The sequence below is a fragment of the Buteo buteo genome, chromosome 3 (assembly GCF_964188355.1).
Source record: "Buteo buteo chromosome 3, bButBut1.hap1.1, whole genome shotgun sequence".
Classification (NCBI taxonomy): Eukaryota; Metazoa; Chordata; class Aves; order Accipitriformes; family Accipitridae; genus Buteo; species Buteo buteo.
Window position 1 is genome coordinate 22,001,759 of NC_134173.1, and position 22,080 is coordinate 22,023,838.

General features: G+C 41.7%; 1 protein-coding gene across 22 annotated transcripts in view; it reads left to right on the forward strand.

Moving 5' to 3' along the window:
* The window catches only part of EPB41L3 (erythrocyte membrane protein band 4.1 like 3), a 141,125-nt gene that overhangs the window by 57,627 nt on the left and 61,418 nt on the right, over positions 1-22,080 (forward strand). For 21 of the 22 annotated variants that reach the window (XM_075023038.1, XM_075023039.1, XM_075023057.1 and 18 more), the window contains exon 2: positions 19,745-19,950. In XM_075023038.1, coding sequence (XP_074879139.1) covers positions 19,756-19,950 — 195 coding nt within the window. In that variant the 5' untranslated portion in view covers positions 19,745-19,755. The remainder of the gene's footprint in view (positions 1-19,744; positions 19,951-22,080) is intronic. The other variant, XM_075023046.1, reaches the window with a different exon arrangement.

Sequence of the window (22,080 nt, forward strand, 5' to 3'; positions counted from 1 at the left end):
CAGTTTTCAATGAAACACTGTTTTCGCATTCTCCTAACCTCTCAAAGCATATGTATTTGAAGCTTAAGTGTGTCATGTGCACTCTTCAAAAAATCACCTTTAAAATTATATGTTTATATAAGGAGGGAGGAATGTTTCACCTATGGTTTAGGTAGAACTGAAAGTGTATTAATATCCACTTAAAATGTTGACCTTTCTTGCCTTGCCGCTAGGAACAAGCCATAGCTGTCCAAGCTTTGAATTTTTGCACCTGTCTGGTACGATCTCTTTGCTGAGCAGCGATGCTTTTAGAGTTGACAAAACCCAAACGATTAATCTTCTGGTGGCTTACCAAATAGCCTTGCAGTAGCTGATAAATCCTGCACAGTTATTGAAGTACTTTGCAAAATTAAAACCTGAATGTTAAATTGTTAACCTCAACCAGTGGGATAAAATTGAAAACAAATGCGTTCCTTTCCTGAAGGTGCCCCCACTTTGTTCAAATAGCAGATAACTTTCAGCAAGGCCGCAGCCTTCATCCCCTGTGAAACCAGCCTGTGATTTCAGAAATGTGAAGGCTGGATCTAAGCCCTCAATTTATCTCTGCCACGTGAGGCAAAAGGCAAAGCCAAAGTATGCTGCAACTCCTAAACATGTTAAGAGGAGACACGGGGGTGGCTGACCCCGAAAATCCCCGCATCTTCATCAGCAGGTGACGCGATTGCTGTGGCCTGGTGGGCTGTCGGGATTGCCGGTGGACGCTCGCCAGTTGTGTTATGAATGGAGCCCGCTCGCTGTTTGTAACGACAGCGCTTTGGCAGTCGAGCAGAGGTTGCCCTAGTCCATAATAGATAATATTTGGAGATGCTGGCTCTGGGTTTGTGGTGCCCAGAGTTGCAGAGCTCTGGGATTGATGATGCCATGCGTGGTTACCCAGCCTTCAGGCTTGGGGTGGGGGAGCTTTGTGGACTCGGAGGCTCAGCAGATGTGCCAGGTATTTCAGGCTCACAAAAGAGTTTGTGGCTGTCTGGTGGGGTTTTCTTGTCCTGGATCTGAAGGGCTTGTGGATCATCGTTCTCCTGAAGCCCGCGGTGTGTGTGCACTGGGTGTTAATGCTGCCCCAGGGTCACATTATGTCACGTTACCAAAAAATACAGTGTTTGCTTCAGACATCTTCTCCCTTCCTTTTTCAACTGTGAAGCCAGTCATTTACTCATAAAATAGCAAGTCCCATTGAACACTGTAACAATAGCATCAGACAAAAATGTTGCCAACCATCTCTACTGTGCAAATAATAATTTACATGAATGTGAAAAACAGATTTTCAAGATTGAAGTGCTAACCCCTATTTACTGTTGCAATCTAAGATGTTTGGTTTTCCATTACGTTTATTCAGAAGGTCTTTCCAAATCTTAATTCTTTCATCTCAGAGCTGCTGTTTAAACTTCGGGCTTGGATTGAACAGCTTTGTAAGCGATGGTGGTTATACAGCTCTTTCCAGTGTTATTTTCCGCGTAGAATGTGGAAGCACTTGCAGCGTTTATCCATCAGTTTTCAAGCTCTTTGTACTTCACCCATTGGCACTATAAAACATGTTAGTTTAATTATTAAGATAATACTACTCACCCATTTAATTTCCCTAGTAAAAGATGAGACAATTTGTAAGTGAATAGAAGGTTTTTAGCCTAAAACCTGTAAGTGTAAGAGGCTTTGGTCCTAGCCTATGATCTTGGAAATTGGAAAAAGAGCTTTTTAGGGACTGCTTAGAAACAAATGATGGATATTGGTGCCATCCCCGAGTGTAGCAGCTGGAAAGTTTAATTATAGGCTGGAAAGTCAGTAAGGGATTAAGGAAAGTGTTAGCAGAAGGGGTGAATGTTAATGACAGCTGTTTGCTGTAGGCTTCAGGGAGGCAAAGTACATACAGAACATAAATAAAGTGAAGGGCCAAACATATGCTGGCTTTGAACATTCAAAAACTCCAGGTCACTTGTTCCTTGACATGTGAACGTGGTTTGTATGAAATCATTTTAACGGCTAGCGCACATGGAGAGGTGTGCGTAGAGGGGGGGAAAATTCCTGCCTTTGTTTCAGAGCCCTCAGCACAGGCGAGCTTGTGTTCGCTGTTGGAAAACGGCACCTGGGCCAGGGATAAATATAAAACCCAAGAGAAGCATGCGCCCACGTCTGCATTAGACGAGGGGCATTGGCCTGAGAGAAGGAGGTCTGTGCAATGAAACATTCTGGGCTGAGGACCTGACATCTACGTGCTTTGCACTGGCTTTACTCTGGTCCCAAACAGCATGCTGCCTGTGCCTGCTGAGACCTGCAGATTAAAACCAGTTAGAAAACCCATGCCATCGAGTGCAGGATTTGTAAGCACACTGTAGCTCGTGTTGCAAACCCGCACTGGCAGTCTTAGGGAAAATTCCAGATCATTTTGCCTTTTAGAAGTGTATAGGTTGGGAAATAGTTCTGCATCTGCTTAGGGTACCTATATATCTTGTTGTACAGATCAGGCACTGCTGCTGAGATCAGTAATGGTGCAAATTGCTAGGACGATTATAGCCAAAACAGTGTTAAGGCTGAATCAGTCTTTCATTTTTCTCAGGACTGAGTTTAGTTTTTTTCATTCAAGTACATTCGGTCTGGTCTGAAAATAGCTTCCCCCCCCCCCCCCCCCTCCTCCTATGGCACAGGTTTTTCACTGTATAAATATTTTTTGAATGAGGAGGAGTTGGAAGGGATGTGTGCCACACTTAAGCTTGCTAGGTGCATACATGACTTAATGAATCTCTTTCTAACACTACAGTAACCAGTGGTCATCCTCTGAGAAGTCAAAGAATGATAACATGAGCCATCTTTTGGAAAAAAGAAACAACCAAACAAACCAAACCAAAAAGCCCCAAACACCTGAAAGCAACCAAAGAAAAGACCAAACAGCAAAATCCAAACCAAAAATCCAGCCTTTTTGTTTTAAAGTGTTTAAAACAGACGTGCAGTAGTGAGTGGGTGGAGTTTCTGTTCTTATGTTGAAGGGTAGTAGCATATACGGAGAAGTTTGGATTGTCCCTGTTGGATGTGAGTTTTAAGATTGCCTTTTATTCAGCTGCAGTAATAGATGTGCTGTACCTTAGAGGCTGCTGTGGCCTGAGCATTAAGGGAATTGTCTTCCGCATAAAATCAAACTAATTTGAACATGTGGCATTATTTATAATAAATTTAATAGATTTATAGCTGTACGTGATCTTCCTTGACAGTTAAAAGCTTGTAGAGCACAAAAATGTGTCTAGTTTAATAAGCTACAAAACTGTCCCGTATGAGAATTCTGGGTGTTACAACATTGAGGTAGTTGCAAAAAGGTAATAATTCAGCCTTTCTACACATAATTCAGTATGACTGGCCAGAACGAATGTATGGCTGCAGCATATAGGGTAGTACAGCTGGCTGCTTGAAAAATAACTGTGTGATCTTCATATCAAAAATTGGTAGCTTTTGAGTGCTTGCCAATTTTGGTTACAACTGGAGCTGGTTGGCGGTCAAGTGGCTGGTTATCCCAGTGGTGGTATTTTCTGTCCTCGCTCGTGTGAGAGGGGGCTGCACCCAGAGGCTGTGGCACGCAGGGGCTGCGGGCTCCCTCTTTAGCCCAACTGCTTCCCGCTCACTGGGGAAGGACAACGGTATTTACACCTCTCTTTCTTGGAGGGCTTATGGTCCTTGGGAATCTCTCTGGCAATGGAAAGAAGGCGCTTCATGTGGTATTTAGAATGCTGGACAAGAATTCACAGCAGGCATTTCCTCTCCTCTGAAGTGTGAGCAGAGGGAGAGAAAAAGAAAAAACCCTAATAAAATACAGCTTGCTTTAGGGATGGTGAAACTGCATACTTGAACCTGTTTTACTTAAGGTTATGTCAGCGTAGGTCAAGCAATGCACTGAACTGCAGATGAAATAATAAGAAATAGAAAGAACCCTCATCTTCCTGAAGGCAGCACGCTTTTACGAGGCTGTGAAAGATTACAAATGGTGTGAAGCAGGGAAGAACCTCGAGTACGTGTGTTTTGGGAGTTGTGCCCTTTATTGTATGCTTCCATGTAAGTGTGCATGTGTGAGCAAGAGAAGAAATCCTTAACTTGCTCAGTCTGCAGGCTGCTGGGGCTTTTTGGGTTGTTTTGGTTTAGTTTTTTTCCCCAGTCGATTCTTTTTCCCCCCAGCTTGGAAAACCCGTTAGCTACAGCTGTAATTCTGAGGCTTAGATGCAGTTCTGGGCACAAAGAACCTTGCCATGTTTCTGGTCTTAGTTAGTACTAATGGCTTAGACAAAAAAAAAGTTTCAGAACCCCACCCTGAAATATTGCAAGCTGCTTTTCTTCTTAAGAACTCTTAAATATCCAAGTCCACACTTGCATCTACTTAAGCCAGCTTGAACTAGCTTCTCTGCAAGTTTTCAGTCATCTGAATGCCAGCCATTGTGTAGCAACTGCTTTGAATGAAATGGTATCTTATATCGGCCTGTCAGCCATTTCCTTGGCATCGTGTCCCCCTGGCACGTTTACTGTCGGTACCAGCGATAGGAAGAGTGGATGGTTCTCCTTAGTGGTGTAATGTAGGTTGAGTTTTGTTCCCTCCTAAGAAACCAATATCAAAACTGCTCTTAAAATACAGGTTAAAGGAATCAGCCTCAATCAGTCTGATTTTCCATTTTTCGTTGGTGAGGCATAGCATGTAGTTCATTTCATGAGTGTATTAAGATGCCCAGATTAACCTGAAATTGCAGTCTTTCCTCACCATTTAACTTTTGTTTCAGTAAGGGTTGAGGCAAACATTTGCCAGCATACTGAAAGGGACCTGACACTTCTGTGGCAAATAACTTTTCCCCAAAAGCACAGCTTGTGTTGAAACAATTTGGGTTCTGGCTTGCAGCCATGGGTGCACCTAAGCATATTACAAGAAGTGACAGGTAGACAGAAGTAATACATATTTTAATGTGCTTGACTCGGCTAGAGACCATAAAATGGGGTAGACTAGGCTTTCCTTTCCTAGCAGATGTGAGCTTGCTCCCAATTTATTAATAAGTTACGACACTGCCAGCAGTGCCACTCGGGTCACCTTAATGGTCCTGAGGCTCTTGAAAGCTGACAAATAGGTCAAGTTCTTGCATTTTTTTGGAACATGTTCTCAGCTCCTGTGAAACTGCTACAAAAAACGTGCTGAGGGGTCAGCCCAGCCAAATTGCTAATGCCCCTACACCGGCTGGCGTCTGAGGTGACTGTTTCTGGAGTGGGTATTTCAGCAGTGGATAGAAGCTGTAAGTGAAGCTAAAAATGTTTCCAGTTGGTAGTCCCTATTATTTTAATAAATAAGAGAGTATCATGGCTTGAATGTACTTTGGATACAGGGAGCCACAGTTGTTGTAATATAAATCATGTGCACTCTGTCACTGAAACTAGATCTCGTATGTTAATAAATACTTTACTTGTTTGAATGATACTCAGCACAAGAGAAGGAACTTTTTCAATATAAAATGAAAAAAAAATCAAATAATATTTACTTAGTAAATGTTTTTTTTCCCCTTACTTTTTATTGAATATAATGTAGTTAAGATAGTTTTCTTCCACATCGGAGATCTTTAGGCAGGAGTTTGGAGAAAAGAGTGTGGGATTATGAATGGTTCAAAGGTTAAAACTAAGTTGATAAGTGTCATAATATGGTGAAAATATTGAACTCTTTACTACCAGGAGGTATAAAGGGGAGTATTGTTTTCAGACATAAAGCCATCCTTGCAATCTATTCGGCACCAGTAAGTACAGTTGATCTTCAGCTGAAAGTAGGGTTTGGATGCTGTTGCTCAGGAAGAAGGTGGACTGATGGGAAAGAGAACAGAAGAGAGAGAAAAGAGCCCGAGAGGGGACTAAAAATAGGACTTGACAGAAGAGGCAGAGGAGAGAGTGGTCTGAGGGGTGAACGGCAGTCATCTACAAGCTACAGAGCCATGTTACGCATCTGCTGTCGTCAGGGTGAGGAGGAGTGTGCCTACATTTCAAGTAGGAAGAATTAGGTCAGACATTTGGGAAAATTTTCCTAAACAGTAAGGCTAGGGAATCAACGGAATAAATGGCCTGTGGAGAACATGGATACTTAAGCATTGTGCGATTTTAGTAGCAGGTGACATAAGTGTATACCAGGTAGAGTTTAGAGGAGGAGGGCTGGGCAGGGGACCATGAAGCACTGATGTGAGTATGCAAGACGCTTTGGAAACCATGAGCCCCCTAATTAAGATCCGGCACATATCCAACGTGTTTGTTTTGTTGGTGGTGCTTTTGGCATACTTGCATGGCTGTATCTCTCAAAAAAAGTTTGGTGGCTGCTGCTGTAGGGATAATTAATGCTGTTCTGGAGCTGGAGGAAGGATTAGTTGGTTTTTTGCTTCTTTGCAAACCTTTTAAAAAATGATTTCTTAAGGGTAAGGTTTCTGTGGCCCCAGCTGTGGTGGAACACATGCATAAAGCGAAGGCAATGGAGAGCAGAGTGGGTTGGACCCCAGCTGTAGGGTACCGCTTCCCCAGGGCATTCATGACATCCAGGGAGGGGGTGGATTACTTCATTCATTTTTTAGTTCAGATGTAATGGCCATGTGAATATTGGCATGGAGATTTCTGTCCCCGCAGAAAACAGACTGCAGAGTGAACAGAAGAGAGGAAATGCAACTCTGTCATTTACCTAGCATCAGCCATAGCTACTAGAAGAAGTTTTGGGGTGTGGAACCACAACTTATGATGAAGTAGGGAGTAATTTTCTGCATATTTATTAGCTCCTAAGAAGGCTGAATTGTGCACGAAGATACCGAAATTGTTTGGTAAGTTAAACTTTGAAATTATAAATGCCTTCTTGGGCAAATCTTTCTGGTAAGGAGTGAGACAGTTACCTTTTTTTCCCCCCACACTACCATATAGCATAGAATATAAATAAGTTGAATTTTACATGCTGTGATCTGAAGGGTACTGAAAGAAAAGGAGTGGCATAAAATAATCAGTAGATGAAACGCACAGCGGTCCTTTGTCACATGTACAATGTCAGGAGGAAGAATGGGAGAAGCCGCTGTTTATGGACCTGTTCCACTTATTTGGGCACTTTCCTGGTTAGCACATGAGACTAGTTTGAAACTCGGTGCACTGAACAGGGTCTGGTATCGAAGCATTTAACTTTATTTCTTAATTGTAGGATACTCCCCTAAATTAAGGTAGAACATTTGGATTATTTAGGAGCTACCAAATTAGTGGTTTGTAGCCTTAAAAACACACCATCAAACATCTACCAGAGCTATATATAAGAAAAAGTACATGGGGAAGGAAATAATTTCAGTTGTAAATTCATTCATTCATTCCCGAGTTAGCAGCATCTAGCTTAATTACTGTCACTTCTGCTTTCAAATGATCAACTCGATACAGAATAGATTTTTATTTTTTTAAAATGCTCAACTCCTGTTGAGTAACCTAGAATGATTTACGTGACTTACTTTCTTTTTTGAATCGCCAATGATTTAAAAGCTGCAAAGAGCTTTTCTTACTTTTTCTGCTGCAAGGGTGTGTCCATTCCCCCTCACTCTCATTTTTGTGATTAAGCTGTATCACTCCCACTTTCTACTTTTTTTAGCTTCCTCCCTTCCTCCCCCATTTTTTTCTGACCACTGTCTTGCAGGGGCACTTTAAGCGACCTGGCTGTCCCCATTGCCCCAACCCCTTCTGCCCTCTCTGAGCTGCTGTCACTTCTATGTGTCTTAAGTCAAAGATAGTCATACATGTTGAGGAGGAGTTGCCAAATACAGTGACATCCATCTGCAGAGACAGCATAATCCGATATAATACTGGGTCAGGAGTATATAATATAATTACTATATAGCCGTATGTATAGCATTTCAGGATTTGATAGGTGAAAACAGTTAAACCCTCATTAAAGTTAGCTCTTTTCTTTGTCAGGGTGTATTGTGTGCTGGTCTTCAAATCCTCATAGTTTGAGTAGTTGCACAGGTGGTGAAAGGTTTTGGCTTTATTGGGATGTTACATGAAGGTACGGAAAGTTTGCTCTTCATTCCTTGTAGGGTTCACCATACAAAGGACCCTCCAGACTTAATTACTGTGCATTGGGACAACAAGTGCACAAGCTTCCTGTGCTTTGAAAACACACAGCAAAAAATGGTCCTAAAATATGTAACCAAAGTGTAACTGAAGCTGGGAGAGAGTCCTGCTTACTCGGTGATTTTAAGTGAAATCGCTCTACTCTTGCAGACGCCTGAATGTAAGTGTTCTTGTTGTCCACGCGTTTCCACTGCAACCAGTTCGTTCCTAGAAGTCCCTGCTCCAACACCATCTGTAGGTCTTGGTTTGCATCCAGCACATTATTTAACAGCTGGTGGCTCTGAGGCGTCAGGGCCGACTGCTAGTGTGTGCACTTGAGTTTTGGAGGGGATGTGTTGAACTGCATTTTCAGCGCTGGCAGTTTCTCCCGGTTGATGGTCTGGCACGCTGTTGTCTGCGTAGGGCCGGGAGGATGGTTTTGGAGTGACAGTATAACCTGGAGCAGGGGTGTCTCGGGCTAGCTGCTGGTGCCAAATGAACGGTATTTTTGTAATATGTAGCAGGTAATTAAAGCGCTGGGGAGTGTGGGGATCCCAGAAGAGGTTAAGTATAAAAAGCTCGCTGTCTGATGCCACGGGTTTGGTTGTTTAGACTCGCAAGATTTTAATTTGTTTGAGGAACCGGTGGTTTCCTGATGCAGTGCTCTAAACTGGAAAGTCTATTACTTGATATTGCAGGGTGTGTTTTACGTTCAAAACTGACGTGAATGCCCAGGAGATTAAAATCTAAATACCAAGTGAATAATCCATTTCAGAAAAACAAAAGCTATTGCAACTAAACACGCTGTGATGCCTCATCATGTAGCCTTACTGCATCAGACCTATTTAATGCCTTCAAAAGTTGAAAAACGGGATGTGAAATTAGTCTGATATTTGGGGGGGGGGGGGGGGGGGGGGGAGAGGAAGATGAAGTAGGAGCACTTTTAGCCCCAGGCCTCAGCACGATCACTGTCCTCACACAGAGCCGCCTTTACTTAACTAGGACCCAGTATTGATTCAGGAGTGGTTCCTCTGTTTTTTTTGCTGCCTGTGACTTCTTCTTTCCTTTCGTGTCTGCCTGAGTTTGAAGTTTTCCCAATTATTTTAATCCAGTGTTCAAGAAAACCTGCAGCTCCCCAGTGATGGAGAGTGGGCACAGGTCTGGCATGCCGTGGTGGGAAGCCATTGCTCAAATGCCCCGTCTTGTATGACCGGTGTCGGATGGCTGCCTTCCAAGAACTGATGGATGACCCCCTTAAAAAATTTTTTTAAAAGGCTCAGTTCTGGGCAGGTTTATGGAAAACACTGTGGCCTGCTGAAGCTGAGCATGCTTCAGGGCAGCAGTACGTGTGGGCCCATGCCAGAGCTGGGAGCTGAGAGCAGAGTTCTCAGCCATAGTGCTAATGTATGTCTTGCTGGGACAGAGCAGCAGTGGAGGATGGAAACAGCAGTGGTTGGCTGGAAGAGGCGTTAGCCATCTGACTGCAAAACGTCTGTCTTCTCTGCCCCAAATGCTTCCCTTTTTCCCCTCTCTGAACCACACTGGATTGGAGAAAAGGCTACAAAAATGTAAAAAAGAATTGCCCCAAAACCGTAAAAATGGGGGGGAAGTATCTGTTCACAGTAAAAGTGGAAAAAAAAATTTGTAATATTACATTTCTTTTGCAAGTAATAGGCTGGGGCGGGTTTATTTCATCAGTGAGCAGTCCTTTGTGACTTTGTCAAGTACCACTGAGTAAAATAAAGCAAAGCCCAACTGGTTTATGTGCTAATTTGTAGTTTGTAAGATGTCTAGGAAATCAGAAAAGCCATGTTGATATTCATAGTTTATCTTTTTCTGTTTTACTTTGTAGGCTTTTACATCACCTGAGCTGGAAAGATAAACGTCTGGTGGGAGGGAGCAGGAAGCCCTTGGAGGAGACGGGCTTGATGCTATGATCTATACCTTGCCTGTCTGATTCCCTTGTTTCTGTGAGGTTAGGCAGGTCACCAGCTTGGGAGCACTGGAGCACAGTCTGTTTAGGTAGTGTATGAAACAGAAAATATTGTTCACAGGTGTTACAGTATTTTGGCCTGAGGGTAGTGTGATAATGTAGCACACCTGCCATGTGTCAGCAACTCATGCAACTTTTTTTTAAATTTTGAATTGATTCTATTTTCTGCTCAATAGAAGAGAATATGAACTTTAACGATCTGATGCCTGAAGCACACTCAGTTTCTGTAGCATTAAATACAACTTTTAAATAGTGCATGATGCACAGGGGGCCCCAGGTGAACATTTGGCTCCAGGGCGATTCAGAAAGGTCAAAACGTCATGTAAATGTAACCCAAGTAATCAAAGTCGTTTGTCTGCAGAAAATCAGGGTGTGCCATTGAGGGCTCTTTCTTGCCTTTTTAGTTGCTGAATGAAGTATTTATCAATCAGTTGTAATCACAGCACTACAAGTAGTTTTGCTGTGTTTTCTTTTGCCTAGATTTTTTTTCTTTAACTGAAATGAGGAAAGGGTGAAGTTGGGGATGTTTCTGTGCAATTCTTTCACGACAGCAATCTGTGGGATGCTGCTGTTGTCCCTATTACTGGTTCCTTCCTTTCCTTCTCCTCCTCCTCCTCACATCTGCCTCCCCCCTGTAATTCCCTGTTTATCAGCATACTTATTTATTGAGTTATTTGTGTATTATGCTCCCCCTTACCTTCCTGCAATCACAGTTTGTGCAGAGTAAAGCTTTTCGGTGAGTGGATGCTTTGCAGAAGTCTGTTAAAAGCAGCAGTTTCTTGTGTTTCTTGCAAGTCCTCCTTTTACCTTTTCAGACAGTTTTTTTTGTGGTGTTGGTGGTGAGTTTGGTGTTGGTGGTGAGTTTTGGTTTGGGGTTTTTTTTTGATGTTGTTTTTTAATGAATGAAATAGCCATCAGGCTTGTATTTAATTGCTGTGCACTTCTATAGTTAATACCTAGCACTCCCAGGAAGGTGTGTGTTTGCCAGCTTGTGTGTGTGGTCTCTTCCAAACGGGAGCTGTTGGCAGGAGCCTCAGCGTGAGCGGTGGGCAGTGGCCACGATCCTGCTTTTGGAGCTGGTGGATGAATCCTGGCATTGGGGGATGAGGGGGGCAGAGCCAGTCCCCCTCTGGGTGCAGGGAAGGGTGCAGCGGGAACTGCACCCTGTGCCTGGAGACCTGTACAGAGAGTTTGGTGGGAGAATGCAGTTCCCTTCTTCCTCCAGTAAATCCGTTGTCTGCCCATGGGGAAAACTGCTTGGATCAGCAGTGCAGGCAAAACCCAGCCAAAACAGGTTATGGTGGCCTGATTTTTCTTGTCCTGTTCAGAAATTAGGGTAGCCTTGGGGTGATCTAGGTGATATGACCTCCAAAAGGTGATCTGGCGTCTTCAGGGAACCTGGTCAGTCATACTCTTCATAAACCTTGTGTGCAGGAGGGGCAACAGAAAATGCAGTGATTCTGGGTTTTATTGCTGTGGGAAGCCACCCATCGAGAGAGCAAAACAGACCCAGGTAATTTCACTGAATCATAGAAATGAAAGGTAAACAGGAAGTAAAAATGTTATCCTATGCATCCAGATGCTCTGAAGCAGAAGCAAATATATGCATTTTATGAATTCAGAGTTGCCAACCCAAGTGGAAGGAGTAGCATCATCAAACTCAAAAATACAATTGTTTATGCTTTATAAAGTTGCAAACAGAGGATTTTGCTACTGCTGTTTATCTGTACAGAAGTCTCCAGTTACGACTCCACACAGCTATAGATAACCTCTTCTTGACTGTCATTATAGTTGATATACTGTCTACTCTAAATCCCACTTGATGCCAATCAAGTTCTCCACTGTTAGCAAATGCTTGATTACTTTCTGTCTCCGAGAAGCTTGTATGTATTGCGAGGCTCTTATCAGCTCCACTTTCTCTGTTCCCTTTTCCCAGGGTTAAAAAAGTCACCTCCTTAAACCTTTTTCCACTGGTCATGTTTTCTAAACCTATTCTTGTTCTTCCTACTCTCTTCTTGATGCCTCTTAATGCATATTTTTCAAAAAATATGAATCCCATACTGAAATACAATATGATGTATACTTATCCCTGGTGCTGCAGAAGGCAGAACAGCTCCAGCATCATGTCTCAGACTGGAATTCATCTTGCTTAACGCATGACTTCAGACCCTCATGCTGTTTCATTCCTGCTGCCTAACCCATAACTTCCCCATTACTTTTCACTTCTGAGGTCCCCACATTTGTTGCTGTTACACTTACAGGAACGTAGTCAGATTCAGTGTGTATATAGTTTTCTGTCAAACTGCTTTTCTTTAAGTCTGGTGAGGATGCCAGCAGTGTGCCCCAGTCTCCCAGGTGTGATGCTGAGCACGGTCAGACACTCTCCCTTCCTTCACTGATGCTCAAAGGGCTGTGATTCCTCGAATCGATAAATTCTCACAGCTTGTCATTGTGCTACTGATAACTGTTCGTAGGCTAGGGTTTGGGTATTTTAATCACTTGTACACCTTCCCCCCCCCCCCCCTTTTAATCATTTAAACTATTTCTGTGGTTCACTCATGAAAAAGTCATGTGGGGCTGTTTTAAAAGCCTTTCTAAAGATAGGCTCTGTTGTCTATACCACTTTCTTTTTATCAGCTGGGACAGATGTCCTGTCAGAGAGAGTGAGAGAGACATTACACTAGTTTGACATGACTTTTTGATACATTCATGTTGACTGTTTGGGTTTTTTTGTTTGAGTGTTTGTTGGGTTTTTTCCCTAATCTCATTATTTTTACAGGATTAGAATTCCTTCAGCAGTGTGCTCCAGTAACTTCTCTGGTATTAAAAGTACACTGGAATTTCTGGCTTTTCCATCCCCACTTTCCTTTGTAAGATTGGGTCCTGTGTTGGGTCTTTTAATTTCTTTTAGACCTCACCTGGCTTCTCTGGCATCTGCAACGCGGTGGCTAATGGTTTAGAGATGATTGCTGGTAGTTCCCCAAGTACTGTGGAGACATTTCCAGTGGTTCCTGCTGACTTGAAACCACCTGGCTTACTGATGTGTTTGCTCTGTTCTTCCCTTACTCCATGCAGCCTGCGCTTGCACATCCTGCGCGTCAGGTGAAAGATGCCCTGAGTATCTGGAACCAGCTAGCTGCTGTGAAATGAGGCACTGAATAATTCAGCCTTTCCTCTGTTCAGTAACAGGCCAGGTTTTCCTTCTAATGTATTTATAGACTCTCTTCCTATTGTTTGCCGCATCTCTTGCTGCTTGTAAGTCACTTTGCATCCTAGTCTTCATTTCTGCTTTTATGTTGATGTTGGTCTTTTATGTTCATCCCGGAGTCATGCGTCCCTGGTTCTGCTTTGGTGTACAATCCCACCCTTGCTAGGCGGAGGATAATCTCTCCAGAAACACTTGGCTGCGTTTTCTTTCAGTGGTGGTGCATGAGAGGTGCAGGTGTGCCTGGGGCGGGGGAGTTTTGGGTCCTAATTCAGGTCTGCCATTGCCTTTTTGTCCCCTCTGAAGGGTGTGTCTCTTGGTTTTAAGGTGTCTCCTCTGGATTACATGACTCCTTCCTCAGATGTTGCCTCTGTTTTTCCTCCTTTTATCTTAATCAAGAAACTTTAAAGAAATTTGTATCATACACCTTCCTAGAAGGCCAAACAAGTATTTTAACTCATGCTCTGTGTTGCAACACCTCCAACCAGCCTTTTTTTTATTATTGCTTATGAACACCTCCCTGAAGTCTCTCTCCTGCACCCGTGCCTGGGCCCATGGCTTGTGCCACCAGACCTGTTAAGGCTGCTAACCCAGAGCACGACTGTAGCCCATCCTGATCCTTAGCACCTTTCTCCATTGGTTTTCCTCTTGTCTCTCTTGTTACTATTGTTTTTTACTCTCTTCTTGTGTTTTTTCCATGTGCTGACTCTAAGGTGTTTTTGTTTGTTTCATGTATATGTTTAAGGTGCAATGCGAAACTCGCAGTACAGCCAGTGTGTTTGTGAGTTACAGTACAAAGGCTGCACTTGCTGGGCTGGCGCCTCACAGCCGTGTTAGACAGACGGGGTGCCCACCGATGCCCGAAGGAGGGGTGCTGCTTCCCCCTCCCCGTGATGGGGAGGTTCAGCCCTCCCAGCTGAGCCTCCCGGCCCCCCAAAACTACACTGGTGCTGGCACGAGAGAGGTGACAGCAGCCTGCGGTTGGGAGGGGGCATCCAGTTGCCCTTTTGGGGGTTGTTTCCCACCCATGTCCATTCAGGCCACGTTGCTGCAGTCACTTTGGCTTGTCGGTGTTCACCGGGGAAGCTGTAGCACCAGGGAGATGCCTCCTCTCTAATGCCTCTGGCTCCTGCCGGCACCGGAGGGTGGCGATGGGTGAAGAAAGAGCTGGTCTGAACTGCTGGCGAAGTGCAGCAGAAGTCCTGCCTCTGCCGGGGACCCTGCGCCAGGCTTTTGTGGCTTAGGTGCCTCCTGCGCGTGAGGGCAGAACTCACCCAGGCTAAAGGGGATCGACAAAAAATAGTTGTTTTCCTAATAAGGAACCCAACTGGAATGAAGTAAGCTGAGACTTGAAACAGTTTGATGAAAACAGTTTATATTTCAAGCTTAGAAGTCGGCATTCTGGCGTGTTTTCTTTTCTTGAAACATACTTTGACATTTCTGTTACTGCTCATAGCGGCAATATTGTTCTCCATATGCTCTTCTCATCAGCATCTCATCATTATTGGATAAATATGTCTCTCGTTAGGCGGAACATTATTTTTGAAGTATGGAATCATTATTTTGTTACATAACTTCCAAATGTGGACCTTTGCAATGATTTGTGACAATCTTAAGAAATTATTGTAATTAAAGGAGAACTCTCCACAAAGAGAATTAATTAGATCAAAGAAGCAGTTAAATGTAAACCATTAATCTCTGTGTTACAGGAAATAGTGGCTATGTATAGTTCATTTAATTACTTGGTTCAATTTTGTTGTGTCATTACATCACAACTTATTCGGACTTAATTTGCAATTTCTTCTGTAATGTGACTTCCATTTGCTTAATATAGCAGGTATTTTTACTAGCATGTATTTATATATAAATAAAGGTTTATCGATGACTGCTATGTTAATTAAACTGTGGACTCTGCTGTCAATTAGCTGTGAATTTTGTTGCTCAGAAGATGCAACCCAGAAGGTCTGTGCTCTGAGAATGGGAGGGGGGGAGTCAAATAACTTGTTGAATATATGAATATTTACAGTAGATTGTGACTGTCACTTGCTGGAGGGGACCAGGTGACATAGCCTGGGCTTTGCCTGCTCAGAGAATTATTAATAGAGGACAACATAATTTTGGTTCTCATATGGAGAAAAGGAAATTACATGCTTTAAGTCCATAGCAGGTAGTTGGCAATAGAAATGGTAATCTCCCAAGCTGCAATACGCCAGTAGCTGTAGGTAACAAGGACTAGGTGTGTTGGAAGGTTTTACAATGTAGGCTCTTTGCGCAAGTGGTTTGCAGGTTTTGCAGTCCATATGTAATGACGTCACTTTGTATAGTGTAAGAGTATGGAAAGATTTATTTTCTGTCATTTGATCTAATAATCATTTTAAAACATCATGTAGTTTTTTTGAAGTTGTGTTTTAAAACCTTGATAGTATATTAATTTTTATCTTCCCTTAATTGTTCTTCTCAGCTCTCTCAAACACATTTTAAACCTTTACAATGCTGAAAGTACATACATTTTTAATTTAATTTTTAAGTAGTGGCTTAAAATAAGCTAGTTGGTTTTTTTTCACCCCTGTAATCAGAAGACTCGATTTTTCTTCTGATTGAATTCTGTAGCCAAATTTACTTTAGCCTTAGAAATATCCATTATTAGCAGCATCTGTCTTAAGTTTGGACTCAGCTAATCTTTTGGAATCTTTGAATATTGGGTTGAAAGCCAAAACTTAGCTATCCAAGAGCACATCTGGCTTGCATAGTATTACCTCATTTGTATAAGGTAGTGCTCTTAGTTTCTTTTCATTAGTTTGTTTTTTGTTTGCTGGAAAGGGGAATTTGATATGAGGGTTGTGCTGGCAACAGAAAAAGTTTAAGGAACTTCAGCGATTTCTTTCTTCCTGTACTGAAATTCACATTAGAAGTCATGATTTTGGTACATAGCCAGGTATAGTAAATAAACTAATAAAATAAGAATAAGAAATTCTCAGCCAATTACATGTGTTTGACAAATGTGTAGACACTACTAGCTATTCTGTCAGGTTTGCTGCGTACAAACAAAGGTAGAGTAATATTTATGTTGTTAAATTTCTTAAGACTTATTTCTTCCAATAAGTGAAACTAACCTCTTTCTAGGAGGATTGTTGTGCCATTTATAAAAAATGAAATGCTTTCCAAGTTCATTTGGATACGTAGCTGTTTGCTGAGGAAGGCAGAACAACCTGGTGGTTTGCACTGAGAGAAATGTTGTTTTCTGTCTTGTGATTTAGGTATTTTCAACCTGTACTAGATGTAATGAGGTAAATCTTTAACAGTACAATCATCTGAGAAGTTTATAAGAAATTGGATTCAAAAAGTGTTTGCTTTGCTTCTATTTACATCTGCAAGATAACAGTGTGAAATCAATAGTATTTTGTTCTCAGTATTTGTTATTAAACGTATTAGTGTGTGTAGGGAAATAAAGAAGACATTTGGAAATGGGTAACCTTGGGTTAATTAAATCCATCTGCTGTCTGACTAATGACAGGAATATTGTATCCAGGGAATCACTTATGCTAAAAGATTTGATAACGCACAAAAAGTTTTCTAACAAAGCACTCTTAGAGCAAGCGAGGAGTCGTGTAACTGGAGAGAAGAACAGTCCCAGAGAGTAACTCACAGTATTGTAAGGCTCTGCTTCATGTGGGAATGTCCCAGGAGAAGCTAAGAACCATGTTTATTGTTCCTTGACATGCAAAATTATAACTGGCAAGAAAAGTAAAACTTGTTTTCATCTCATGCTGCATGAAGTTGTGTTTATGGGGCTAATTTAAATGCCTGTGTTTCTATGCTCACGAACAGCCAGGATATGAATGTTCATTAGGAAAGAAGCTATACAGGGTGCAAAAATGAGCTTCCAGAGGCGCAGTCATGGCAGCTGAAGGAAGACAGACTTTTGATTCATATCGACTGGCAATCTGATCTTACATAGATCAATGCCTCAAGATACTTGGGGTGACTGTTTCCAAACAGCATGTATGATAGTTGCTTTCCATTTTACACTGCTCTAACTCATGTCAAGAGGGGCAAAAAAAGACTTTGTACTACAGCTTACATACATTACACTTCGTATTGGTCACCTCTGCTGTTTGGTGGTTTTTGATCAATGATTTTTGTAGCTGTAAGTTTTTTGTACATCCTAATTCATAGTTTCTGGTAAAGAAAATCAAATACATAGTTTAATTTTATTGCATTAATTATTTGATTAATTTGCATTTCATATCTTCATACACTTGTGCAAAACATGGTTTGAAAGTGGGGGGAAAATTTGTGAAGTTTGTGGAGACCTGGGTGCTTTTAAAGCAAGGCAACCATAATAGCATCAGATGAAAAACAGTTTATTCCATGTTGATCTGACAGATGGGCAAAACAAAACTGAGAGATTAACATTGTTCTGCAATTTAATTTTTAAAGTGTACAAAAAAGAGTTGCTTAATAGAGTTGAAAATGACGTATGGGTTTGTTTGATCTACATCGCAGGAACTTGTTTAGGCTTCCTTTGTAGTGAGTCGGACGAAGTCCTGCTAGTATGTGATTTATCTCAGCTTAAAGCAGGCATCTAAAATAGGTCAGATGAATCGCTCTCTGAAACATCTGGTTTTCTCCTCCACGTTTAAAGTGACCATCTCAGATGTGGACATCTGAAGTTTGATAAGATGAATGCCTTTCCGACTGTCACATTTTAAAAGACATGAGTTAATTATTGCTTTTTGTAGATGCTAAAGACAATTTGTTAAACAATGCATTATAAAAGGTATTTTTGATATAACTGTGACAGTTTGAGTGTCGACATCTATGATGTATTCCTAAACAAGCATGTCACACGTTAGTACTTTGAAAACATGGCCTGAAGCATAAATATGCCATATAAGCTTTCTAGTTCTGCTTCTCTCTTGTGCTGTTTTGGCGTGCAGGAGGCGGGAATGTGCACCCCCAGCCTCACACACAGTGCAAAAACTGAGCACAGGCTGAATGCTGTGCATTTGCTTGCTGTACGGAGACGTGTATTCACTGGAGAACTTAGCCTTAAAAGTGCAGAATACATAAATGAGTTTGAAAATAGTAATTAGCCTCATTTAAAACATTTTCTGTCAAGCAATGTAGCTTATTAAACATTTAAGTAAAAAAAAAAAAAAAAAAAAAAAAAAAAAAAAAAAAAAAGCCCTGTACTTTTTTTGTGATCATTAATAAACCTGCTTCTACTAGTAAACATTGTAGTGTATGTTGAGTTGATAGTGACTTCCTAGCAGATGAATTAGCAGATGTATACTCTGTGGAACTGCTTATAATTTCATAGTAGCTATGGTTACCAGGTTAAAGAAATCATGGCCTGATGATGAACAGAAATAGATTGCAGCAGACTGGTTTGGGTTTGAGTTGCTTAAAAGCAAAATGCTCAAGAATAAGATCACAAAGACTAAGAACGTATGAGTAACAAACATGAGAGCATACTCTGCTGAACTGGCACAGAGTCTGCTTTTCAAATCCTTGTTTTGATACAAAATCACAGTATTTTTTTTAAAGCTGGGTTTTACTTCTATGTAGTTTGAGAATTCGGTGCCAACCACATACTTGTAACAAAATTATTTAATCGAAATAGTTAAGATTTTGAATGAATATTGCTAATATTTTCATTTTGATTTAGTACTGGACAAAGTTAAGTTAAAACATAGACTTTTCACATTCAAGGAAAGTCATATTCACTTTTTCTTAAAATCTAACACTTAGAATGACTTAATGGAAGTACTACTTTTCTTTTGGATGCTCTAGCACTTAGAAAGAAATGGCAGAAGTGTGGGTTGAATTCAAGCAGGAAGGACAGAACTGAGCTTAAGGACAGCTGTACATTTCCACTGATACTGGTGGGCCCAGTTCAGGTGTTTCTAGTGTATATGTTGCCTGGCAGCATCAAAAGTACTTGAGTCCATTTGCAGAAGGGAGTGCAGGTGTTGAGGAGTTCAAGCCCCGTGGATTTCAATGTAAAGAACAAAAGATGTAATGTTTTCAAAAGTTTCCACATGGTTTAGAAACCCAAACTGCAGTGAATTGTGTTGGATATAGGGCCCTCAATCACACAAGCTTTTCTCAAAGTGTTGTTCTCCTTTTATGAATTACGAACTATGTAGAACTGTATGTCTGAATTTAAGTTGAACATAAGTTCTGTAATGTCTGTATATTATAATGTAGAATAAGATTTTATGGCAACATGCTCTTCCTTAGAGTATGGATGCATTTAGACATGCTCTTTTGCACCAGGGAAGCTTTCCTAGGGACCCTCGTTTGGCCAGTGTAATAGCCACTTTAGTTTTAAAGGCTGACCATATTAAGACTAAAACCTTGCGCCTCATGTTTCTCCATTTTGTAAGCCTAGCTTACAAATTCACGGCTACAAGATCATACTCAGTACGCCTGCATGCCTTGTTTTACAGAATAACCAACCATGACTACAGAATCGGGGTCGGACTCTGAGTCCAAGGATAAAGAGCAGGATCAGCAGGAAGGCCCTGAGCAGCAAGGGGCGGCGGAGAGCCAGCCACAGGACCAGCAGCAGCAGCAGCTGAGCGAAGAGCATCAAAACGCGCTTGAGCAGTTCTCGGCTGTGGCAGCCCACAGCACACCGGTGAAAAAGGAGGAGGTAAGAGAGCCCATGCGCGCATGCTCGCTGCACACAACTAGCTACGTGCCCACTTATTGCTCCTGGGAAATAATGAGCCTGGTGTGTTAGGAGCAGAAATACATATTCTGATACACATGGAAGGCTGCTTGGTGCGATGCTGTAGATCTTGACTGGTTGGTCTTCTGCATTTAAAAAAATAATAGTTTTCAAGCAGAATGTTTTGAAATTAACGTCAGGTCTTTCTGCCTCCAGTGCTTCAATATAAGGGCAGTCTTATTAACTAAGCAGGAAACATCTTCAATATTGCATTTGCATTAAATAGCAAACAGTGCTAATTTTTAAGAAGCTGAAAATGTTTTCAGAGTTCATTTCTTCTTTGACACCTGCCAAAAACTGATTTTCTGCTTGCCTGTCTGATGTGTGAGCCATGAAGAATCTGTGGTCCCTTAAACTTCTTGTAGTTCTGAAATGACTGCATTATAATTAGTTTAACTATTCATGTAATAGGTTTCAGAAGAGCTATCACATGCTTTTCCATTTGGTTCATTGTTGCGCTTATTAAATTTGTGGAAGCTGCTTTCTTTTTCCTGTTAATAATTTCCAGTCAATAGGATTAACAGACATTGTTCTTCATGGTTAAGTGACACACAATTAATGAGGTACCTGCAAATCACAGCCCTTATCTCCGTAAGGTTATGACCCCCATCTGATCACATTCACCTTTGAAGAGTGGAATAAGTCAGTCTAAGTACTCCTCTCCTCCACCCTTTAAAAAATTCAGATTGTGTGGAGTCCTGTTATTTTACCTAGTTGGGAGTCAGTGCTGGTGAAGCAAGCAGATGTAAGGCATTACTTAAAGTCACCGCGAGTGCTTCTGTAGAAGCTGTTTGGGGCTAGTTGTGGTCTTGGGTTTTAAGCTTTTGTCCAGAGAGCTACAGCCCAAACTTGCTGTTGGTGGGGATAAAATGAGGGTGTAAGCGATTTCAGATACAAAGTATTTTTGTATCTCCCTCATTTAGGGGACCATTACCTAAATGCTTGGGACAACAAATATTTCTGGGACCAAATTAAAAGAGGTGTCTTATGTCTGACTTCTAATACCTCAAGAGATAGACATGGCAGGGCAGGATTTCTGGTGTTTATTGCTCCTGAAGATCAACCATTGGAAGAACTGCTTATTTTTTTTCGTTGCTGACTATTTTTACCATTGATAACCCTTGATCAGCCTCGCTCCATGCCCTCCAAAGACCTCTCTGCTTTTGCTTACACATCCACTGATGTTGGGACAATTTTGGTCTCTGAAATAGATAGGAAATTGCATGTAATTAGTTTGGGGAGAAGAGGCAGGGCTGCTTGTCCAAAAGAGAAAGGTACTGCACAAACTGGTCATTAAAGTGTAATTCTATCAGGCCTAGGCATAGGTATTACTAATTTTGTTCTTCCAGACTTCTTCAGTAATCTTTCTGCCCCAAGTTTCTTTTAATGTTAAAAAAACCAAATGAAAACAAACCCCAGAGTAACTACAAAAAACCCCAAAACCTTTAGGCACCAAACCTGTCCATCTGTGTTTACAGAGGCATAGTTTGGAGACCTGAGATGCTGTTGTGTGGTCTGTGATCCCTTCCTTTTCCAAAGAAGATCACCTGTGAGCCGGTATCCGTAGAAGCCTTAATAGAAGAACTGGGTTAGCGAAGGGATGTGCAAGACCTTCCCATTGAGATTACCAGATTGAATCTGAAAGTCCCTGTTGTAAGCTGATTGCTGAATCCAGCTGCAGTGATCTGCCCAGTATATTTCGTAGTGGCTTAAGTGTCTGTATCACAGGAAAGAACCACTTAAACGCAGCACTAAGAGACAGAGCTAATGGCAAGGGTGTCATTAAAAAAGCCCAAAACTGAAGGAGTAATGGGTATCATTCTCTCTCTTGCCATCTGTAATCGCAGTGAGGAAGTTGATGGTTTTTGCTATTGCTCGTATGAGAGAACCTTGGGAAGAGAGATTTAAGTTACCGATCCATGACGGTGACTTTTTGTTGTCATCCTATACACATAAAAAAGAACATTTTAACGAAGACAAAAAGGCTTTTTCATGTTGAGATTAGCAGTTACTACAGAAATTAGTCCTTTCTATCAGGTATAATAATGCAAT